We start from the raw sequence: 17,710 nt of genomic DNA on the forward strand, positions 1-17,710 counted from the left end.
CACGATTCCAGCAGCACAGGCCCCGGATCCCAGGGCGCTGGGACACAGCCCACCATCCTGTGCTCCCCCCCCCCGGGACAGGTAGAAGGGGGAGTGCATAGGACAGGGAACTCTCCTGCAGCTGGGCGCCCCGGAGTTGTGCAGGTCAGCGACCCCCACCACCGGAGCATCCAGGCCAGTGTGGACTGGGAGACTAGGGTAGTTACCCGCGGGGAGCTGACTCCAGGTCAGGACCTGGCTGCTGCCAGTGTGGTTGTTCCTCCTGGTGTCACCCTGTGCTTGGGAGGGGCGGGGCTGCCAGGGGACAGGGGACTCATTGGGTAAACAGCTCCCACTGAGCCGGCACCCGATTGGGGGGGGGGGGGCGGGGATCTCCCCCAGGTGCACACACCTGAGAATCAGCACAGTAAGCCCCTCCCCCAGAGACCAGCTGGAAGGACAGAGGAAGAGCAAGTCCTAGACCGAGCAGCGCTGGAAAGCTCTAGGGGGAGTCGAGGGATTTATAGTATATAGAACTAGAGGGTACCTTCCTTTTTTTCCCTTTTCCCAGTACAACTCGTTTTTATATCAGACTAAAAATTTCCGGTATTTTTTCTCTTTTCCAACCTTAACTGTAATATTTTACCACCTCTTCATTTTTAAGTTTCTTCCTTTTTGACTTTCATATTTCTACACAATTATAGATCTATTTATAATCTATAATAGATTATAGATCTATTTTCCACTTCTACATTCCCTTCAACATACTCAATTTAATTTTGGGAGATATACAAGATGCAGGTTTTTGTTTTCTGTTTTTTTGTTTTTATCTGCCTCATTTTGTATTACAATGGTAGTAGTTAATACCTTCTAAAACATGACCAACATGCACCCAGAACCAAATGGTATACCGGGCTGGTTCATTTGGTGAGATTATATTCTCTCTTCATTCCCATTCTGCCCCCCTCTTTTATCTTGTTTATGTTTTGGTGGTCAATGTTGGGGCCTTCTACAAGTATTGGTTTATATAAATTTGGGACTGAGCATCCTCTACCATAGAGAACAAAATATACTCAGAACCAAGAGGATCACCCTCTAGGACCCCTCAGGTAGACTACATTCTCCCTCCACTACCACTTCTTCACCACCACCATCTCCCAGACCCCCTCCTTTTTCTTTTTTTTTTTTTCCGTATCTTTTTCCCTTTTTTCCTCTTTACTTTTGCTTTCTGCTCTTCTTTTTTTCTTTTTTGGGGGATTCTTGGCCTTTTACTTTTCACTACTTGTTTTAAAATTTATCACTTTAGTAGTCCTTTTTATTTTGTTCTGATCTTAATCATTTTCTAGTCTTTGATCTTGTCAGAATCATCTAGGATGAAATTTACTTAGGTCATCGTTGATATTCTTGACTCAGCCTGCTCATACAGCCACTTTGCACGGAGCAAAATGACTAGAAGGAAGAACTTCCCACAAAAGTAAGAATCAGAAACAGTAATCTCTGCCACAGAGCTACAGCATATGGATTACAATTCGATGTCAGAAAGCCAATTTAGAAGCACAATTATAAAGCTACTGATGGCTCTGGAAAAAATAATAAAGGATTCTAGAGACTTCAGGATTGCAGAATTTAGATCTAATCAGGCCGAAATTAAAAATTAAATGATTTGCAATCCACACTGGATGTCCTAACTACTAGGGTTAATGAGGTGGAAGACAGAGTGAGCAACACAGAAGACAAGTTGATGGCAAGGAAAGAAACTGAGGAAAAAGAGAAAAACAAGAGCCCATGAGGAAAGGTTAAAGGAAATAAATGATGGCTTAAGAAGGAAGAATTTACATATAATTGGGGATACAAAAGAGGCCGAGAGGGACAGAGGGTCAGAAAGCATATTTGAACAAATCATAGCTGAGAACTTCCCAAATCTGGGGAAGGAAACAGGCACTCAGATCCAGGAGATAGAGGGCTCCCCCCTCCCCAAAAATCAATAAAAACCATTGAACACCTCAACATTTAACAGTGAAACTTAGAAATTCCAAAGATAAAGAGAAAATCCTTAAAGAAGTGATAGACAAGAGATGCTTAACTAATATGGGGAGAAGTATCAAATTATAGCAGACCTCTCCACAGAGGCCTGGCGGGCCAGAAGTGGTGGCATGATATATTCAGGGTACTAAATGAGAAGAACATGCTACCAAGGATACTTTATCCAGCTGTCATTCGGAATAGAACAAGAGATAAAGAGCTTCCAGGATAGGCAGAAACTGAAAAATATGTGACCACAAACCGGTTCTGCAAGAAATATTAAGGGGAACCCTGTAAAAAAAAAGGAGAGAGCCCAAAGAAACAATCCACCAAAACAGGGACTGAATAAGTATTACAATGACACTAAATTCCTATCTTTCAATAGTTGCTCTGAACGTGAACGGGTTAAATGATCCCATCAAAAGATGCAGGGTTTCAAACTGGATAAAAAAGCAAGACCCATCTGTTTGCTGTCTACAAGAGACTCATTTGAGACCTAAGGACACCTCCAGCCAGAAATTGAAAGGTTGGAGAACCATTTACCATTCAAATGGTCCTCAAAAGAAAGCTGGGGTAGCAGTCCTCATATCAGATAAATTAAAGTTTATCCCAAAGACTGTAGTAAGAGATGAAGAGGGACACTATATCATGTTTAAAGGGCCTATCAAACGAGAAGACCTAACAATCATGAATATTTATGCCACTAATGTGGGAGCTGCCCAGTATATCAATTAATAACCAAAGTAAAGACATACTCAGATAATAATACACTGGATGTAGGAGACTTCAACATGGCGCTTTCTCCAAGTAACAGATTTTTTTTCTTTTTTATTTTTTTAAAGATAATTTATTTATTTATTCATAGACACACACACACACACACACACACACAGAGAGAGAGAGAGAGAGCGAGCGGGGCAGAGACACAGGCAGAGGGAGAAGCAGGCTCCATGCAGGGAGCCTGACGTGGGACTTGATCCAGGGTCTCCAGGATCACACCCTAGGCTGCAGGCGGCGCTAAACCACTGTGCCACCGGGGCTGCCCATTGACAGATTTTCTAAGCACAATATCACCAAAGAAACAAGGGGCTTAAATGATACACTGGACCAGATGGATTTCACAGATATCTACAGAACTTTCCATCTGAACGCAACTGAATACACTTTCTTCTCAAGTGCACATGGAACTTTCCCTAGGATAGAACACATACTGGGTCACAAATCAGGTCTCAACCGATACCGAAAGATTGGGATTGTCCTCTGCAGATTTTCAGACCACAATGCTTTGAAACTTGAACTTAATCACAAGAAGAAACTTGGAAGAAACTCAGACACGTGGAGGTTAAAGAGCATCCTACTAAAAGATGAACGGGTCAACCAGGAAATTAGAGAGGAATTAAAAAGATTCATGGAAACTAATGAAAATGAAGATACAGCGGTTCAAAATCTTTGGGATACAGCAAAAGCAGTCCTAAGAGGGAAATACATCACAATATAAGCATCCCTCAAAAAACTGGAAAAGACTCAAATACACAAGCTAACCTCACACCTATAGGAACTGGAGAAAGAACAGGAAATAAAGCCTACACCAAGCAGAAGAAGGGAGATAATAATGATTTGAGCAGAACTCAATGAAATAGAGACCAGAAGAACTGTAGAACAGATCAACAAAACCAGGAGTTAGTTCTTTGAAAAAATTCATAAGATAAACCATTAGCCACCCTTATTAATTAAAAAGAAAAAAGACACAAATAAAATCATGAATGAAAGAGAGAGATCACAACCAATACCAAGGAAATACAAATGATTTTTAAGAAGTATTATGAGGGCAGCCCAGGTGGTCCAGCAGTTTAGTGCCACCTTCAGTCCAGGGCCTGATCCTGGGGACCTGGGATTGAGTCCCACGTGGGGCTCCCTGTGTAGAGCCTGTTCCCTCTGTCTGTGTCTCTGCCTCTCTCTCTCCCCCTCTCTGTCTCTCATGAATAAATAAATAAAATCTTTAAAAAAAGAAAAAAGTATTATGAGCAGCTAAACACCAATAAATTAGGCAATTCAGAAAAAATGGACTCATTTCTGGAAAACCACAAGTTACCAAAACTGGAACAGGAAGAAGTAGAAAACTTGAACAGGCCAATAACCAAGGAGGAAATTGAAGCAGTCATCAAAAACCTCCCAGACACAAAAGTGCAGAGCCAGACTGCTTCCCAGGAGAATTCTAGCAAATGTTTCAAGAAGAAATAATACCTATTCTACTAAAGGTGTTCCACAGAGTAGAAAGGGACACAATACTTCCAAACTCATTTTATGAGGCCAGCATCACCTTAATTCTAAAACCAAAGACCCCACCAAATAGAGAAATTATGGACCAATAACCCTGATGAACACAGATGCAAAAATTCTCTCAAGAGACTAGCCAATAGGATCCAACAGTACATTAAGAAGATTATTCACCATGAGCAAGTGGGATTTATTCCCAGAATGCAAGGGTAGTTCAACACTCGTAAAAACAATTGATGTGATAGATCATATCAACAAGAGAAAAGACAATAGACGCAGAAAAAGCATTTGACAAAATACAGCCTCCATTCCTGATCAAAACTCTTCAGAGTGTAGGGATAGAGGGACTTTCCTCAGTATCTTAAAAGCCATCTATGAAGAGTCCAAAGTGAGTATCATTCTCAAGGGCGAAACACTGAGAGCCTTTCCCCCTAAGATCAGGAACACAACAGGGATGTCCACTCTCACTCATTCAACAGTATTAGAAATCCTAGCCTCAGCAATCAGACAACAAAGAGAAATAAAAGGCATTTAAATTGGCCAAGAAAAAGTCAAATTCTTCCTCTTCACAGGTGACATGATACTGTACATACAAAACCCAAAAGACTCCACCCCAAGATTGCTAGAACTCATATAGCGAGTCAGCAGTGTGGCAGGTTACAAAATCAGTGCCCAGAAATCAGTGGCATATCTATACACTAACAATGAGACTAAAGAAAGAAATTAAGGAGTCAATTACATTTCTAATTACACCCAAAAGTAGAAGATACCTAGGAATAAACCTAACCAAAGAGGTAAAGGACCTATACCCTAAAAACTACAGAACACTTCTGAAAGAAATTGAGGAAGACACAAAGAGATGGAAAAATATACCATGCTCACGGATTAGATGAATATTGTGATAGTGTCTATGCTACCCAGGGCAACTTACACATTCAATGCAATCCTTATCAAAATACCATGGACTTTCTTCACAGAGTTGGAACTAATAATCTTAAGATTTGTGTGGAATCAGAAAAGACCCTGAATAGTCAGGGGATATTGAAAAAGAAAACCAGAGCCGGGGCCATCACAATGCTGGATATCAAGTTGTACTACAAAGCTGTGATCATCAAGACCATGTGTACTGGCACAAAAACAGACACACAGATCAATGGAACAGAACAGAGAACCCAGATGGGCCCTCAACTCTATGGTCAACTAATATTCAACAAAGCAGGAAAGACTATCCACTGGAAAAAGGACAGTCTCTTCAATAAATGGTGCTGGGAAAAATGGACAGCCACATGTGGAAAAATGAAACTAGACCATTCTCTTACACCAGACACAAAGAGAAACTCAAAATGGATGCGAGATCTAAATTTGAGACAAGATTCCATCAAAATCTTAGAGGAGAACACAGGCAGCACCCATTTTGAACTTGGTCACAGCAACTTCTTGCAGGATACTTCTATGAAGGCAAGGGAAACTAAAGCAAAAATGAACTACTGGGACTTAAGATAAAGCTTCTGCACAGCAAAAGAAACAGTCAACAAAACTAAAAGCCTACAGATTGGGAGTAGATATTTGCAAATGACAGATCAGATAAAGGGCTGGTATCCAACATCTATAAAGAACTTCTTAAACTCAACACCCAAGAAACAAAAAATCCAATCATGAAATGGGCAAAAGAGAGGAACAGAAATTTCACCAAAGATGACATAGACATGGCCAACAAGCACATGAGAAAATGCTCTGCGCATCACTTGCCATCAGGGAAATACAAATGAAAACCACAATGAGATCCCACCTCACACCAGTGAGAAGGGTGAAAATTAACAAGACAGGAAACAACAAATACTGGAGAGGATGTGGAGAAAGGGGAACCCTCTTGCACTGTTGGTGGGAATGTGAATTGGTGCAGCCACCCTAGAAAACTGTGTGGAAGTTCCTCAAAGAGTTAAAATTAGAGCTATCCTATGACCAAGCAATTGCACTGCTGGGGATTTACCCCAAAGATATAGATGCAGTGAAACGGCAGGACACCTGCACCCCAGTGTTCACAGCAGCAATGTCCACATGAGCCAAACTGTGGAAAGAGCCTCGGTGTCCCCTGACAGATGAATGGATAAAGAAGCTGTGGTCTATGTATACAATGGAATATTACTCAGCCATCAGAAAGGACGCATACGCACTATTTGCTTCGATGTGGATGGTTCTGGAGGGTATTATGCTGAGTGAAGTAAGTCAATCAGAGAAGGACAAACATTATATGGTTTCATTCATACAGAGAATATAAAAAATAGTGATTGGGATTATAGGGGAAAAGAGAGAAAATGAGTGGGAAAAATCAGAGGGTTAGACTCCTAACTCTGGGATAAGACTCCTAACAAGGGGTAGTGGAAGGGGAGGTGGGTGGGGGGATGGGGTGACTGGGTGACGGGCACTGAGAGGGGCACTTGACAGGTTGAGCAATGGGTGTTATAGATACTATACGCTGGCAAATTGAACTCCAATAAAAATATATACATATATTAAACAAAAAAAAAAAAAAAAAAAAGGAGAGAAGCTGTCAAATGAGTCTAGCAAACAAAGAGGGCTGCTAGTAAAGATTGGTGCTGAGCGGCATCTGAGAGCAGAGATGACAAATTTGTGGGAATAGGCAGAGTTTCCTGCAGCAGTGCTGTGCTGCTCCAGTACAGACCCGAAGCTGGTAGACAGCTGGTCTAATAAGGCCTGGAACCTCACCAGGCAGGAATGCAGAGGGAAGGGCACACGGCAGTTAAGAATGCTCCTAAGGCAGTGATTTCAGAGACAGACCACAGAATTCAAGCCCAGGCAGCCCAGGCTGGGGTGCTGGAGAGTGGCCTGGATGTCTGACTGAGGCCAGAGAGCCGCTGGAACTCAGAGGATGTGAGTGGGGACGATGGAGCGAGGGGATGGGTGATAACCCGCAACAGACTGGCTTGACAGGCAGTGGAAACTGAGCATGAGTGCAAGACAGCCAGTGGGAGAGGCATGTCGTGAGGGCCAGGTGACAGAAGGCGTAAACCCTTTCCAATCCCAGTCATGCAGACTGAGCCATCACCGGGAGGGAGGTGGGAGGGAGGAAATGCAAATGCCGTATTCTCTGGACGCTGGGGGAGTACTAGCAATACTGAGGGCCTACTAGGTGACACACACTATGCCAAGTGCTTTATATGTATTATTTCATTTATCTCTCAAAGCCCTCTGTGAGACGAGTCAATTATGATGGACATTTTGCAAATGGGGAAACTGAGTCTATCCATTTAGCCTCTGTAGCGCCTCAAGTCTCACTAGTGAGGGGCAGAACCAAGTTTTCCCCTCTTTCTTCTTTTCTTCTGCTGCTAACTTACTAGCAGCTCTGGTAAAAGACAAGTGAGAGCTGGGGAGGGATGGTTCTGACCAGCGAGAATCTGAGATTCCTGGAACATAAACAGTTCTTAAACATTTTTCAATTTTTAGACTGCCCCAAATCTGGCCTGTCACTGAAATGACTGCCAAGGACCACCTGAGTCTCTCCCGAAAGAGGGGACAATTTGATCCCTATCCCTTATTTATCCCAATAAGGGTCACTAAGAACAGAGTGTTAGAGTCAACAGATCAGTGGCCATTTGAACTGTATATCCTTGTGATACCACACCTGAAGTTTCACCAGGTTCTGTTGCAGGAAAAGTAACAGTCTTATTTCTTATTTCAACTTTTGTGGAAGGTGGTTTTGTCATCGGCTTCACCAGATGACTAACAGAAGGATCAGTTTCTGGGGAAAGGATTCCAAATGAGCTGGAGGCCAAATGAGTAAGTTCTTTCTGGGTCAAGTCTTCTCGAATTTGAACTTTCACAACTTTCTGAAAGGAGCCAAATAAAGGAGATAAGACACAAGTGGAGCTATCATTTTAAAGAAAAAATTCTGATTTTTGAAACATGGTGGAGAAAAGTAATGCCAAACAAATGAAACATGGAGGAAGAGGAAGTTTATTTAGATCTCAAAGTAAAAAACAAAAAACAAAAAACAAAAAAACCTCAAAGTAAATCTGTGACTCTCACCTCTCTCTCCCAACTCTCTTCTTTTTTAAAGCAGATTTTGCAAATTAATAATGGTTTCTAGGCTCCACTTTCTATTCATGCCCCTACCCAGGAGAATTGTTCAGATCACTAACAGGAAAACCCTGTGCTAACTTCTCCATCTGAATAAGTCTAGCTGGGCTGAAAGAACAGGCCCCTTCATTTCATGTCTGAAATACTAAGGCCAGTAAGGATAATGACACTTAAGCTGCAAAATAGGAAGAATGTTGCTTAAAAAAACAAAGTACCTTCTGTCCATTGTCACAATGTATATAGATGAAACCACTCCATGGAAACATTGAATGTTTTGTGGATAAAGAGGAATTAGGACTCACTAGAATTTGTAGCTTACTCCTAAAAAAAAGAATTCAGTAATAAAAAACAAGAATACCCCATACTTTAATAGCAATAACCACAAGAATTATAAATACATTTTATCAATGAACAACTCTTTCCTTGTTGCTAATAAAGAACAGACAAGAGGTGAGATCCCATACATGTCTGCTTCTACATCACCCCTAAACTCAGTGACTAACAAAAAGTCGAGTGGCATAAAACCATGAACCTAAGGGGAAAACTCATGTGAAAACAGACCATACCATAGAAATATCATTTAAAAGCAATTCAGAAAAAAAATTTCTGGAGCGAAAGACCAATATACAAAAGCTCTCAGCCACTTGATAATAAAGAATGATATAGTCACAGTACAAAGAGAATGAAAGAGCTGGAAAGGAAACTGGAAGAAAAAGTGGGGTGGAAAAGAAAATAAAGACTTTTTTACCGAATTGCTAAAACTTTCCATGCTCATCGTTCTCCTCAAGAGCTATGGAATGTCAAAGAAAACTTTTTTTTTTTTTAAGATTTTTAAAAAAATTTATTTATTCACGAGAGACACGGGGGGGGGGGGGGGTGGCAGAGACACAGGCAGAGGGAGAAGCAGGCTCCATGCAGGGAGCCCGATGTGGGACTTGATCCCAGGTCTCCAGGATCACACCCTGGGCTGAAGAAGGCGCTAAACCCCTGAGCCACCCGGGCTGCCCTCAAAGACGACTTTTAAATGTGGACAACATAATCAGATTTGTGACTCAGAAGAAACAACTAGTTACAAAAGACACTTTGGCACACATGTCAAAAATGGCAGAGCAAGGGCACCTGAGTGGCTCGGATGGTTAAGCATTTGCCTTTGGCTCAGGTCATGGTCTCAGGGTTCTGGACTGAGCCCCATGTTGGGCTCCTGGCTCAGCCCAGCTTCTCCCTTCTTCCTCTGCTACTCTTGCACTGTTCATGCTCGCTCTCTTTTTTTTTTTTTTTAATTTTTATTTATTTATGATAGTCACGGGGGGGGGGCGGGGCAGAGACACAGGCAGAGAGAGAAGCAGGCTCCATGCACCGGGAGCCCGACGTGGGATTCGATCCCGGGTCTCCAGGATCGTGCCCTGGGCCAAAGGCAGGCACCAAACTGCTGCGCCACCCAGGGATCCCGCTCTCTCTTTCAAATAAATAAAATCTTTAGAAAATGGCAGAGCAAGAGTATTTTCCTTTGCTAATAGCTAAGTATGTGGGGGGATATTAAAAGTAATTTGTGGAACAATCTGTTCTATAATTTCCCTATCTTTTCAACCATTAATTAGTAAATGTTTAATAGATTGCTCCTAGGAATATTTCCCCGGACTATGCTTAACCATACCTTAAGTCAGTATTAACCAACTGAACTCTCCTTAAATGGACACTTCATCACTTTGCAAAAGTAAATAAACTTCATGTTGCTCTTCTGCAAAGTTGCCATTCCCAAATAGGAAGTAACTTTCAGAATGCTCTGTGCCAACCCAGATGAAGCCCCTGGAAAGCTGCAGAACTGCAGCTCCTATCAATAATTAAGCTGCACAGAGAGGACAGCTGCTTATCAGTATTTGGTCCCCAAGACTTCCTTCTTAGAATACTATTTGTAAATACTATAGCGAGCTAGGTAAGATTCAGACATATTAAAAGTCAGGAAGCTTTGTCTATAAAATGTCCCTTAGACAAAACCAGCAGAATAAGTTGAGCCAAACCCAGGGCAATGAAGGACAGAACCATCTGGGCCTTAAAAACCACCATCCTTCATTATCTGCTCAGTCACATCCCTTGCTTTGTAATTTGCTACACAGAGTAATAAATCTGCACAATCTGATGTTTTCCATTCCAGGAAATCTTTCCCACCTTATTCGTGTCCCTTAACCCTTTTAGGCTGTATACACCATAAGTTCTGTGGACATGGGCTCTACTCTGCTAAGGAGCATGAGCCTTGAATGACACTGTAGTCCCACAAAACCACATGGAGCTCCGCACAGGGAGCATATGATAAAATTCTACTGAATAAATTAAAATGGCAAATATTTGATCCTTCAAAAGTCACCATGCTAACATCTGAATACTACCTGGAGGAAAGGGAAATCATACTTACTCTGGTGGGATAAATCCATGTTGTGGTGTTACTGTAAGGCAATGTGCCGGCCAGTATAACTCAAATTTTAGTAACCTAATGGAATTATTTAAAATCTGGAAACGTGCAGTTTTTGCCAGACCACCTATCAGATAAATAAAATGTAACTTATGTTTAGTATTAGTGGAGAGAAAAAACCAGAACACTCCATGTGTTAATAAGCAGTAAAAACAAATCCTAAATATTCTACCAACTTAATTTTGCTTTATATGAATTTCAAATCCCTATAAAATAAGACCATTTTATTTTTAAACTACAAAGACACTGAACAAAGAGAAAAAAAGGACATCTGGAAATTGTTACCACTGGTCTTATCTTGGGTCTTATCTAGATTTGTTCCTACTCTGAACCAACTGTGTCAATGTTAAGAGCAAAAGACATCAAGTACCAAATGAGTTCTTTGGGGTGAGGGATGAGGTAGGAGGAAGGGCCCATGGATGAGCAGCCCTGCCATACAGAGAACTGGGAGCTTGGTATGAGGACAATGGCCTTATGCTGGACAGTGCTCAGGATGAATGTGAGGTGGGTCTCAGTAGGGGAGGGGAGGACCTGCATAAGCCGTAGGTCACATTTGAATATAGTTCAAGTATATTTCCTAGATGAGCAATGGGATCAGAGTGAGTACATCCTTGGTTTCCAAAGTGCACTGCTGTTGTGGTATTGTTGATATACTCACAAGGAGAAGGGGCCATCAAAATCAAGTGTTCAGGTTGGACAGTCCACATTTCCCTGGAGGATGATTTATCTTGAGGTGGGCAAGCGGCTTGTGAAAGTGGAGAACCTTGAGGACCTTTAACTGGTAAAACATCCAAAGAAACATTGCCACCATGTTTCCCAGAACTGTCAGATTCACTGTAGAGACAGAAAGAGAAAGGGGGAGATGAAAAAAATAAAAAATGATAAAAAGCTTATGACTAAGGATGTTAACTATTTGCCAAACACTGCAAAGGAAATACCATGGTTTCTCACCAACATTTTACTGTGAGGTTTTTACTTTTTGGTTGTACAGAATTTGTGTATTAAATATAATAATGTTCTGCTTAATAAAAAAGAAGCCAGACTTTGTCACATTTTTATATTAATTCTTCATAAGTCTAAAAACATTTGGATAAAACTAAAAGTGCATTATGTAATATACTATGTATGTCTCATGGAAGAAAAATTCTTCATTGTGTATTCTTAATGTTATTAATATTAATTCTTAATAAAAATATATTATAGGTCAAATATTGTTATACTAATCTTTCATCAGTAATTTCTTTCCTGTCTTGACTTTAGCATGCCATCTTAAGTCTCTTAAAAGATTGGAAAACCACCCAATATTAAGAATTTTTTAAAAACAAAACTTTTTTTTTTGCCATGCTAAGTCTTTTATTTATTTACATTTTTTTAATTGGAGTTCAATTTGCCAACATACAGCATAACACCCAGTGCTCATCCCATCAAGTGCCCCCCCCTCAGTGCCCATCACCCAGTCACCCCCACCCCCCGTCCACCTCCCTTTCTACCATCCCTTGTTCGTTTCCCAGAGTTAGGAGTCTCTCATGTTCTGTCTCCCTTTCTGATATTTCCCACTCATTTTTTCTCCTTTCCCCTTTATTCCCTTTCACTATTTTTTATATTCCCCAAATCAATGAGACCATATAATGTTTGTCCTTCTCCGACTGACTTATTTCACTCAGCATAATACCCTCCAGTTCTATCCATGTCGAAGCAAATGGTGGGTATTTGTCATTTCTAATGGCTGAGGAATATTGTACACATATATTGTACAATATATGTGTATTGTATATTCAATATTGTATATTGAATATTGTACACATATATCACATCATCTTTATCCATTCATCTTTTGATGGACACCGAGGCTCCTTCCACAGTAAAAACAAAACTCTTTGTATCTCTAACTTTTAAATGGTTTCATGATGCTAACACCAAAGAAAGGGTCTGGGCAAAATACTATGGTAAGAAATGCTGATAAGGTTTAAGGGGATTTTTATTAAGTGTTAGAAGTGTTTAGCTTTAGATTACAAAAAACTGGTAATTCAAATGAAATTTATAATCACAGAAGCACGTGATTTAACTAAAGTTCATTGGGGCATTGCCCAAATTTTCCTACTATACAGCAGAACTCCATCTTTGTTTAAAGTAGTCATTTAGCAAACAGAGGAATCTTCTCCTCACCCTCTTATCTGCTCCTTTTCCAATCAGACTGCCCCAGGAACAGAGATATAATGGAGGCAACAAACAAAAGTGAGAAACAATTTTAAAAAAATTATAAAGCTACTTCCTTGGCTGTTTAGTTTCCTAAGAACTAGTTCCTCACAATTTAAGTGGTTTTCAAGATAATTTTTAACATCTGTAACTATGACCTTTAATTCTTTGATTGAATATCTTAGAAAAGAACTATCATTTAAAGTATAGTGATTCTTTTAATTTTAATACATTATTGAACTCAGGTTGCTAATATTTTGTTGAGGATTTTTGCATCCGTGTTCATCAAGGATATTGACCTGTACTTTTCTTTTTTTACAGTGTTTTTGCCTGGTTTCCATATCAGGATAATGTTGGCCTCATAAAATGAGTTTAGAAGCCTTCCTTCCTCTTTAATTTTTTGGAATAATGTGAGAAGGACAGATACTAGCTTTAGTACAGTGAAGGAAATCATCAAAATAAAAAGGCAACCTACTCAAAGGGAGGGAATACTTGCAAATCAAGTATCTGATAAGAGGTTAATATCCAAATGATAAATAACTTCTACAACTCAGTATCAAAAAAATAAATAGCCTGATTAAAAGCAGGCTATGAGCAGAGGATTTAGAATGCAAACTCGTACAGTCCCTGTGGAAAATAGTATGGAGTTTCCTCAAAAAATAAAAATAAACCTAGCATATTTGACCCAGCAATTCTACTCTAGGTATTTATCCAAAGAAAATGAAAATACCAATCTGAAGAGAGCCTTGCATCCTGATGTTCACTGCAGCATTATTTAAAATAGTCAAGATATCAAAGCACCTATGTCCATGATAAATGAATGGATAAAAATGTGGTTTACCTACCCGCTGGGTATTAGTCATAAGAAAGAATGAAATCTAACCCCATTTGTGACAACATGCACCTAGAGGGTATTATGCTAAGTGAAATATGTCAGACAGAGGAAGACAAGTAATGATTTCATTTACATGTGGAATCTAAAAAACAAAACCAATGAACAGACAAAACAAAACAGTAACACTCTTAGATATAGTAAGTTGTTGGTTACAGGAGGCAGGGAGAGCAGCTGGGTGTGAGTGAAACAGGTGAAAGGGATTAAGTGGTACAAACTTCTAGTCATAAATAAATTATGAAGATGTAATATACAGCAAAGGGAATATAGTCAATAATAGTGCAAAAACTTTGTATGGTAACAGAGGGTAACTAGACTTAGTGTGGGGACCATTTCATAATGTATAAAAATATCCAATCACTATGATGTACATCTGAAACTAATAGGATATTCTGAGTTATACTCTAATATATTTTTTAACTATAGGGAAGAGGGCAAGCTAGGATGAGTTGGGATGCCCCATGTGGGTGTGTGAGCTCTCATTTGGTGGCTGGGATTTGCATAAAACTCTCAGCCAGTATGAGTTGGCAACACTGTGTCAGGGTAACAGCCCATATGATAAGAAGACTGGTTAAAAACAGGAGGATTGAGTAAATGCAAATATACTGGGGATAATGAAGCCAGGATTCTCAGTATTGGAAATATCAGTGTAAGCTCATGATTTCAAGATATTTATAAACAGGTTTGGATACACATGGATTTATATATAAATGCATATATATTTCCTAGCTCTATCCACTGAGGGGGCCTAGAAATAGTAACACCTGAAAAGCAGTAGGACACTTACTATTTACATCCCAGTTTCTAATACTATTCTCTCCATTAAAAGGAACCAGAACTTCTATTCCAGGGCTAGGATGGGGAAAGTGTATGTCAAACCTAGAATATCCATTGTGCCAGTGAATAATGAGCCAGGTTAAGTGACCAAATGATGACAGTAAAGGATTAATACTGAATCCATCAGTCCATCCTGATATAAATACACAGAAGGGAGTAAAGTAAATCTCTTCCTTATTGTGGAATGACAACTAGTAAACGTAGACAAAATCAGAAAAATCACCATTTGGTAAATAAGACTACTAACGCGATTCACATAATCATCATCACGGGGTACTACAAGTGTGATAAGGAGCAAGATAACTCATCATCTCTAAGGATCTCCCTTTAAGACATTAGTTAGCTACAGTGGAGAAACCTGGCAGACACCATTTTAATGAAGTTGATAGAAGATACATGGAGAAAACAAACAGCATCACTTCTGTGGTGTGAGCAACATTTTATAGAGTAACTGGTCTATATTCTACAAAAACATCAAGGTCACTGATGAGAAAAGGGCAAGCAGCTGGCCTGTACCTATTTTCTCATTTTTTACTAGGGAATGCCCAGGAAAAAAGAAAGCTCATTTGGTCAAACCCCTTGTGATCTTCCTAGTGACATCTCCCAGCAAACCTACTAATTTACTTTTCTATGGAATGCTTATAACAGAATGTTCCTGGTCTGTCTAGAATTGGTTATGGTAAAGAAATCTGAAATTTATGAATTTATGCAGCATAGCTGTTTGAAAAAGTATCACATAGGGTATGTAATTATACAAGTATAAAACAGAGCTTTTGCAATTGAAACAGCTCTCCCTTTTGTGTGAGCAATGTATCACATGCACAACTCAGAGACCTCAGGTTAAATTTGAACCAGAGTAGAGTATTAATGTTGCAAAAAGGGCCTAGGAAGCATCATTAGCAATCCTGATTTCCTCATGTTTCATCTAAAATTATTACTAAAACTTAGTTTTGGGTAGTATCTTTGATTTTGTGGCTCTGATCTGATGATCCAACCCTCTGCGTTCCATCATGAAAGAGAAGGACAGATGGGGGAAGTGCTCTATATTGAAAGAGGGTAAGGTAAGGTGGGTGGGGATAGGGTGACTGGGTGAAGGGCATGAGGAGGACACATAAGATGAGCGCTGAGTGTTGGCAAATTGGATTTAAATAAAATAGAATTAGGAAAAAAAAAAAAAAAGAATTAGGGATGCCTGGGTGGCGTAGTGGTTGAGTATCTGCTTAGGATGTGATCCCAGGGTCCAGGGATTGAGTCCCGCATCAGGCTCCCTTTGAGGTGCCTGCTTCTCCCTCTGCCTATGTCTATGTCTCCGCCTCTCTCTGTGAGTCTCTCATGAATAAATACAATCATTTTTAAAATAAATAAAATATAATTTAAAAATTAAAAAAATTTAAAAGAAAGAGATGGTAAAAGAAGACAGGCTATATAAATGTAATGTGTGATCTCAGATTAGATTCTGGGCCAAAGAGGAAAAGGAAAGAGGAAGTTTCTTGCTTATTTCTTTAATTGTTAAAGGACTTTATTAGGGAACTGGGGAATTTGCATGCAATCTGTAGACTAGATGTCAGTACTTTAACAATATTAAGGTCCTAATTTTGATGGGCTTACTATAGCTATTTAGGAGAGGGTCTGTGTTTTTAGGAACCTTAGGACAAACTGGTCATCATGCCGGCAACTTACTCTTAAATGATTCAGAAATAAGTTATATATACATGAAAGACAGTAAGGTAAATGTGGTAAAATGTTAGCAACTGAGAAATCTCAATGAAAGAAGCATATCTACCATTTTTAAACTTTTCTGTAAATTTGAAATTATTTCAACTTAAACTAAAATATAAAGATGAAATAATAAACACGTTGAGGCAAAAAAAAGTAGAGAAAAAATGAACTCTACTATGAATTAAATTATCTTGAAATCTGGTGAGATGTTTTGTCTGTCTTACCTTTTAGATTCTAAGCTAAGTTTGGAAGAAGGCTGAAGGAATTCACTGCTAGACACAGAATCTCTGAATTCTCCAATTACTGAAAGTATAATTTTGCGCATATTTCCATAGAAGAGCTGAATATCATTTGGTCGTTGGGGAAGATCATACACTGAAACAGAAAATAATGTTTGAAATACATTCAGTCTTCACATAATCACACCACAAAGTAACAGATAAACTTCTACATCTACGGCCACAGAATATTATTTTCTTAGGTTGAGGGTGGGTGACATTTGAGGTTTACTGCCACTGACTAGCATGAAATTATAGGCAGCTCAGGCCCTGGCCTTGGATGTGGTAACTTCACTTCTCTAAACTCTAGTCTCCCCAAAGATAATATCAAGTAACAATCTTTTCTCAGGGGTTGTCCTGAGCATTAAAGTACAATGTGTTTAAAGCTACATATACAAGAAGCTGACTGTGGGCCAGGTACTGTTCTAGTTCCTTCATGCATATTAATCTAGTTAGCTTTCACAACTCTTTGGGGGTAGGTATATATTATCTCCACTTCAAGGATGAGGAATCTGAAGCACAAAGAGGTTAGGGATTCACAATTTATAAGTGGTGGTCTCACAGACATTAACTTTAGCAAATCTAGAAACCAGGCAATAATATAACTAAATACTGCCGATTAATAAAATAGTTCTAAAGTGGAAAATCTCTATATTAGTCCACCTGAATTTTTATATACAAGAAATTTTATAGAAGGTACTTGTATTCTACACTTAAATTAGACATTAAGAGGGGTGCCTGGGTGGCTCAGTCAGTTAAGCATCTATCTGACTCTTGATCTCAGGGTCATGAGTTCAAGCCCCATGCTGGATGTGGAGCCTACTTAAAAAAAAATAGTAAATTAGACATTAAGAATTAGACTTTTAAAAAAGATTTTATTTGAGAGAGAGAGAGAGAGAGAGAGAATGCATGAGCAGGGGGAGAAGAAGAAGCAGGCTCTCCACC

The 17,710-nt window shown here is 39.6% G+C and overlaps 1 protein-coding gene across 10 annotated transcripts in view; it reads right to left on the reverse strand.

The window, feature by feature from the left end:
• The window catches only part of CEP192 (centrosomal protein 192), a 157,055-nt gene that overhangs the window by 16,857 nt on the left and 122,488 nt on the right, over positions 1-17,710 (reverse strand). For 9 of the 10 annotated variants that reach the window (XM_077899870.1, XM_077899867.1, XM_077899872.1 and 6 more), the window contains 5 exons: positions 16,712-16,862; positions 11,502-11,677; positions 10,787-10,910; positions 8,592-8,697; positions 7,922-8,126 (listed from right to left, as the gene is read on the reverse strand). In XM_077899870.1, coding sequence (XP_077755996.1) covers positions 7,922-8,126; positions 8,592-8,697; positions 10,787-10,910; positions 11,502-11,677; positions 16,712-16,862 — 762 coding nt within the window. The remainder of the gene's footprint in view (positions 1-7,921; positions 8,127-8,591; positions 8,698-10,786; positions 10,911-11,501; positions 11,678-16,711; positions 16,863-17,710) is intronic. The other variant, XR_013381080.1, reaches the window with a different exon arrangement.

Source organism: Canis aureus, chromosome 6, assembly GCF_053574225.1.
Source record: "Canis aureus isolate CA01 chromosome 6, VMU_Caureus_v.1.0, whole genome shotgun sequence".
Taxonomy (NCBI): Eukaryota; Metazoa; Chordata; class Mammalia; order Carnivora; family Canidae; genus Canis; species Canis aureus.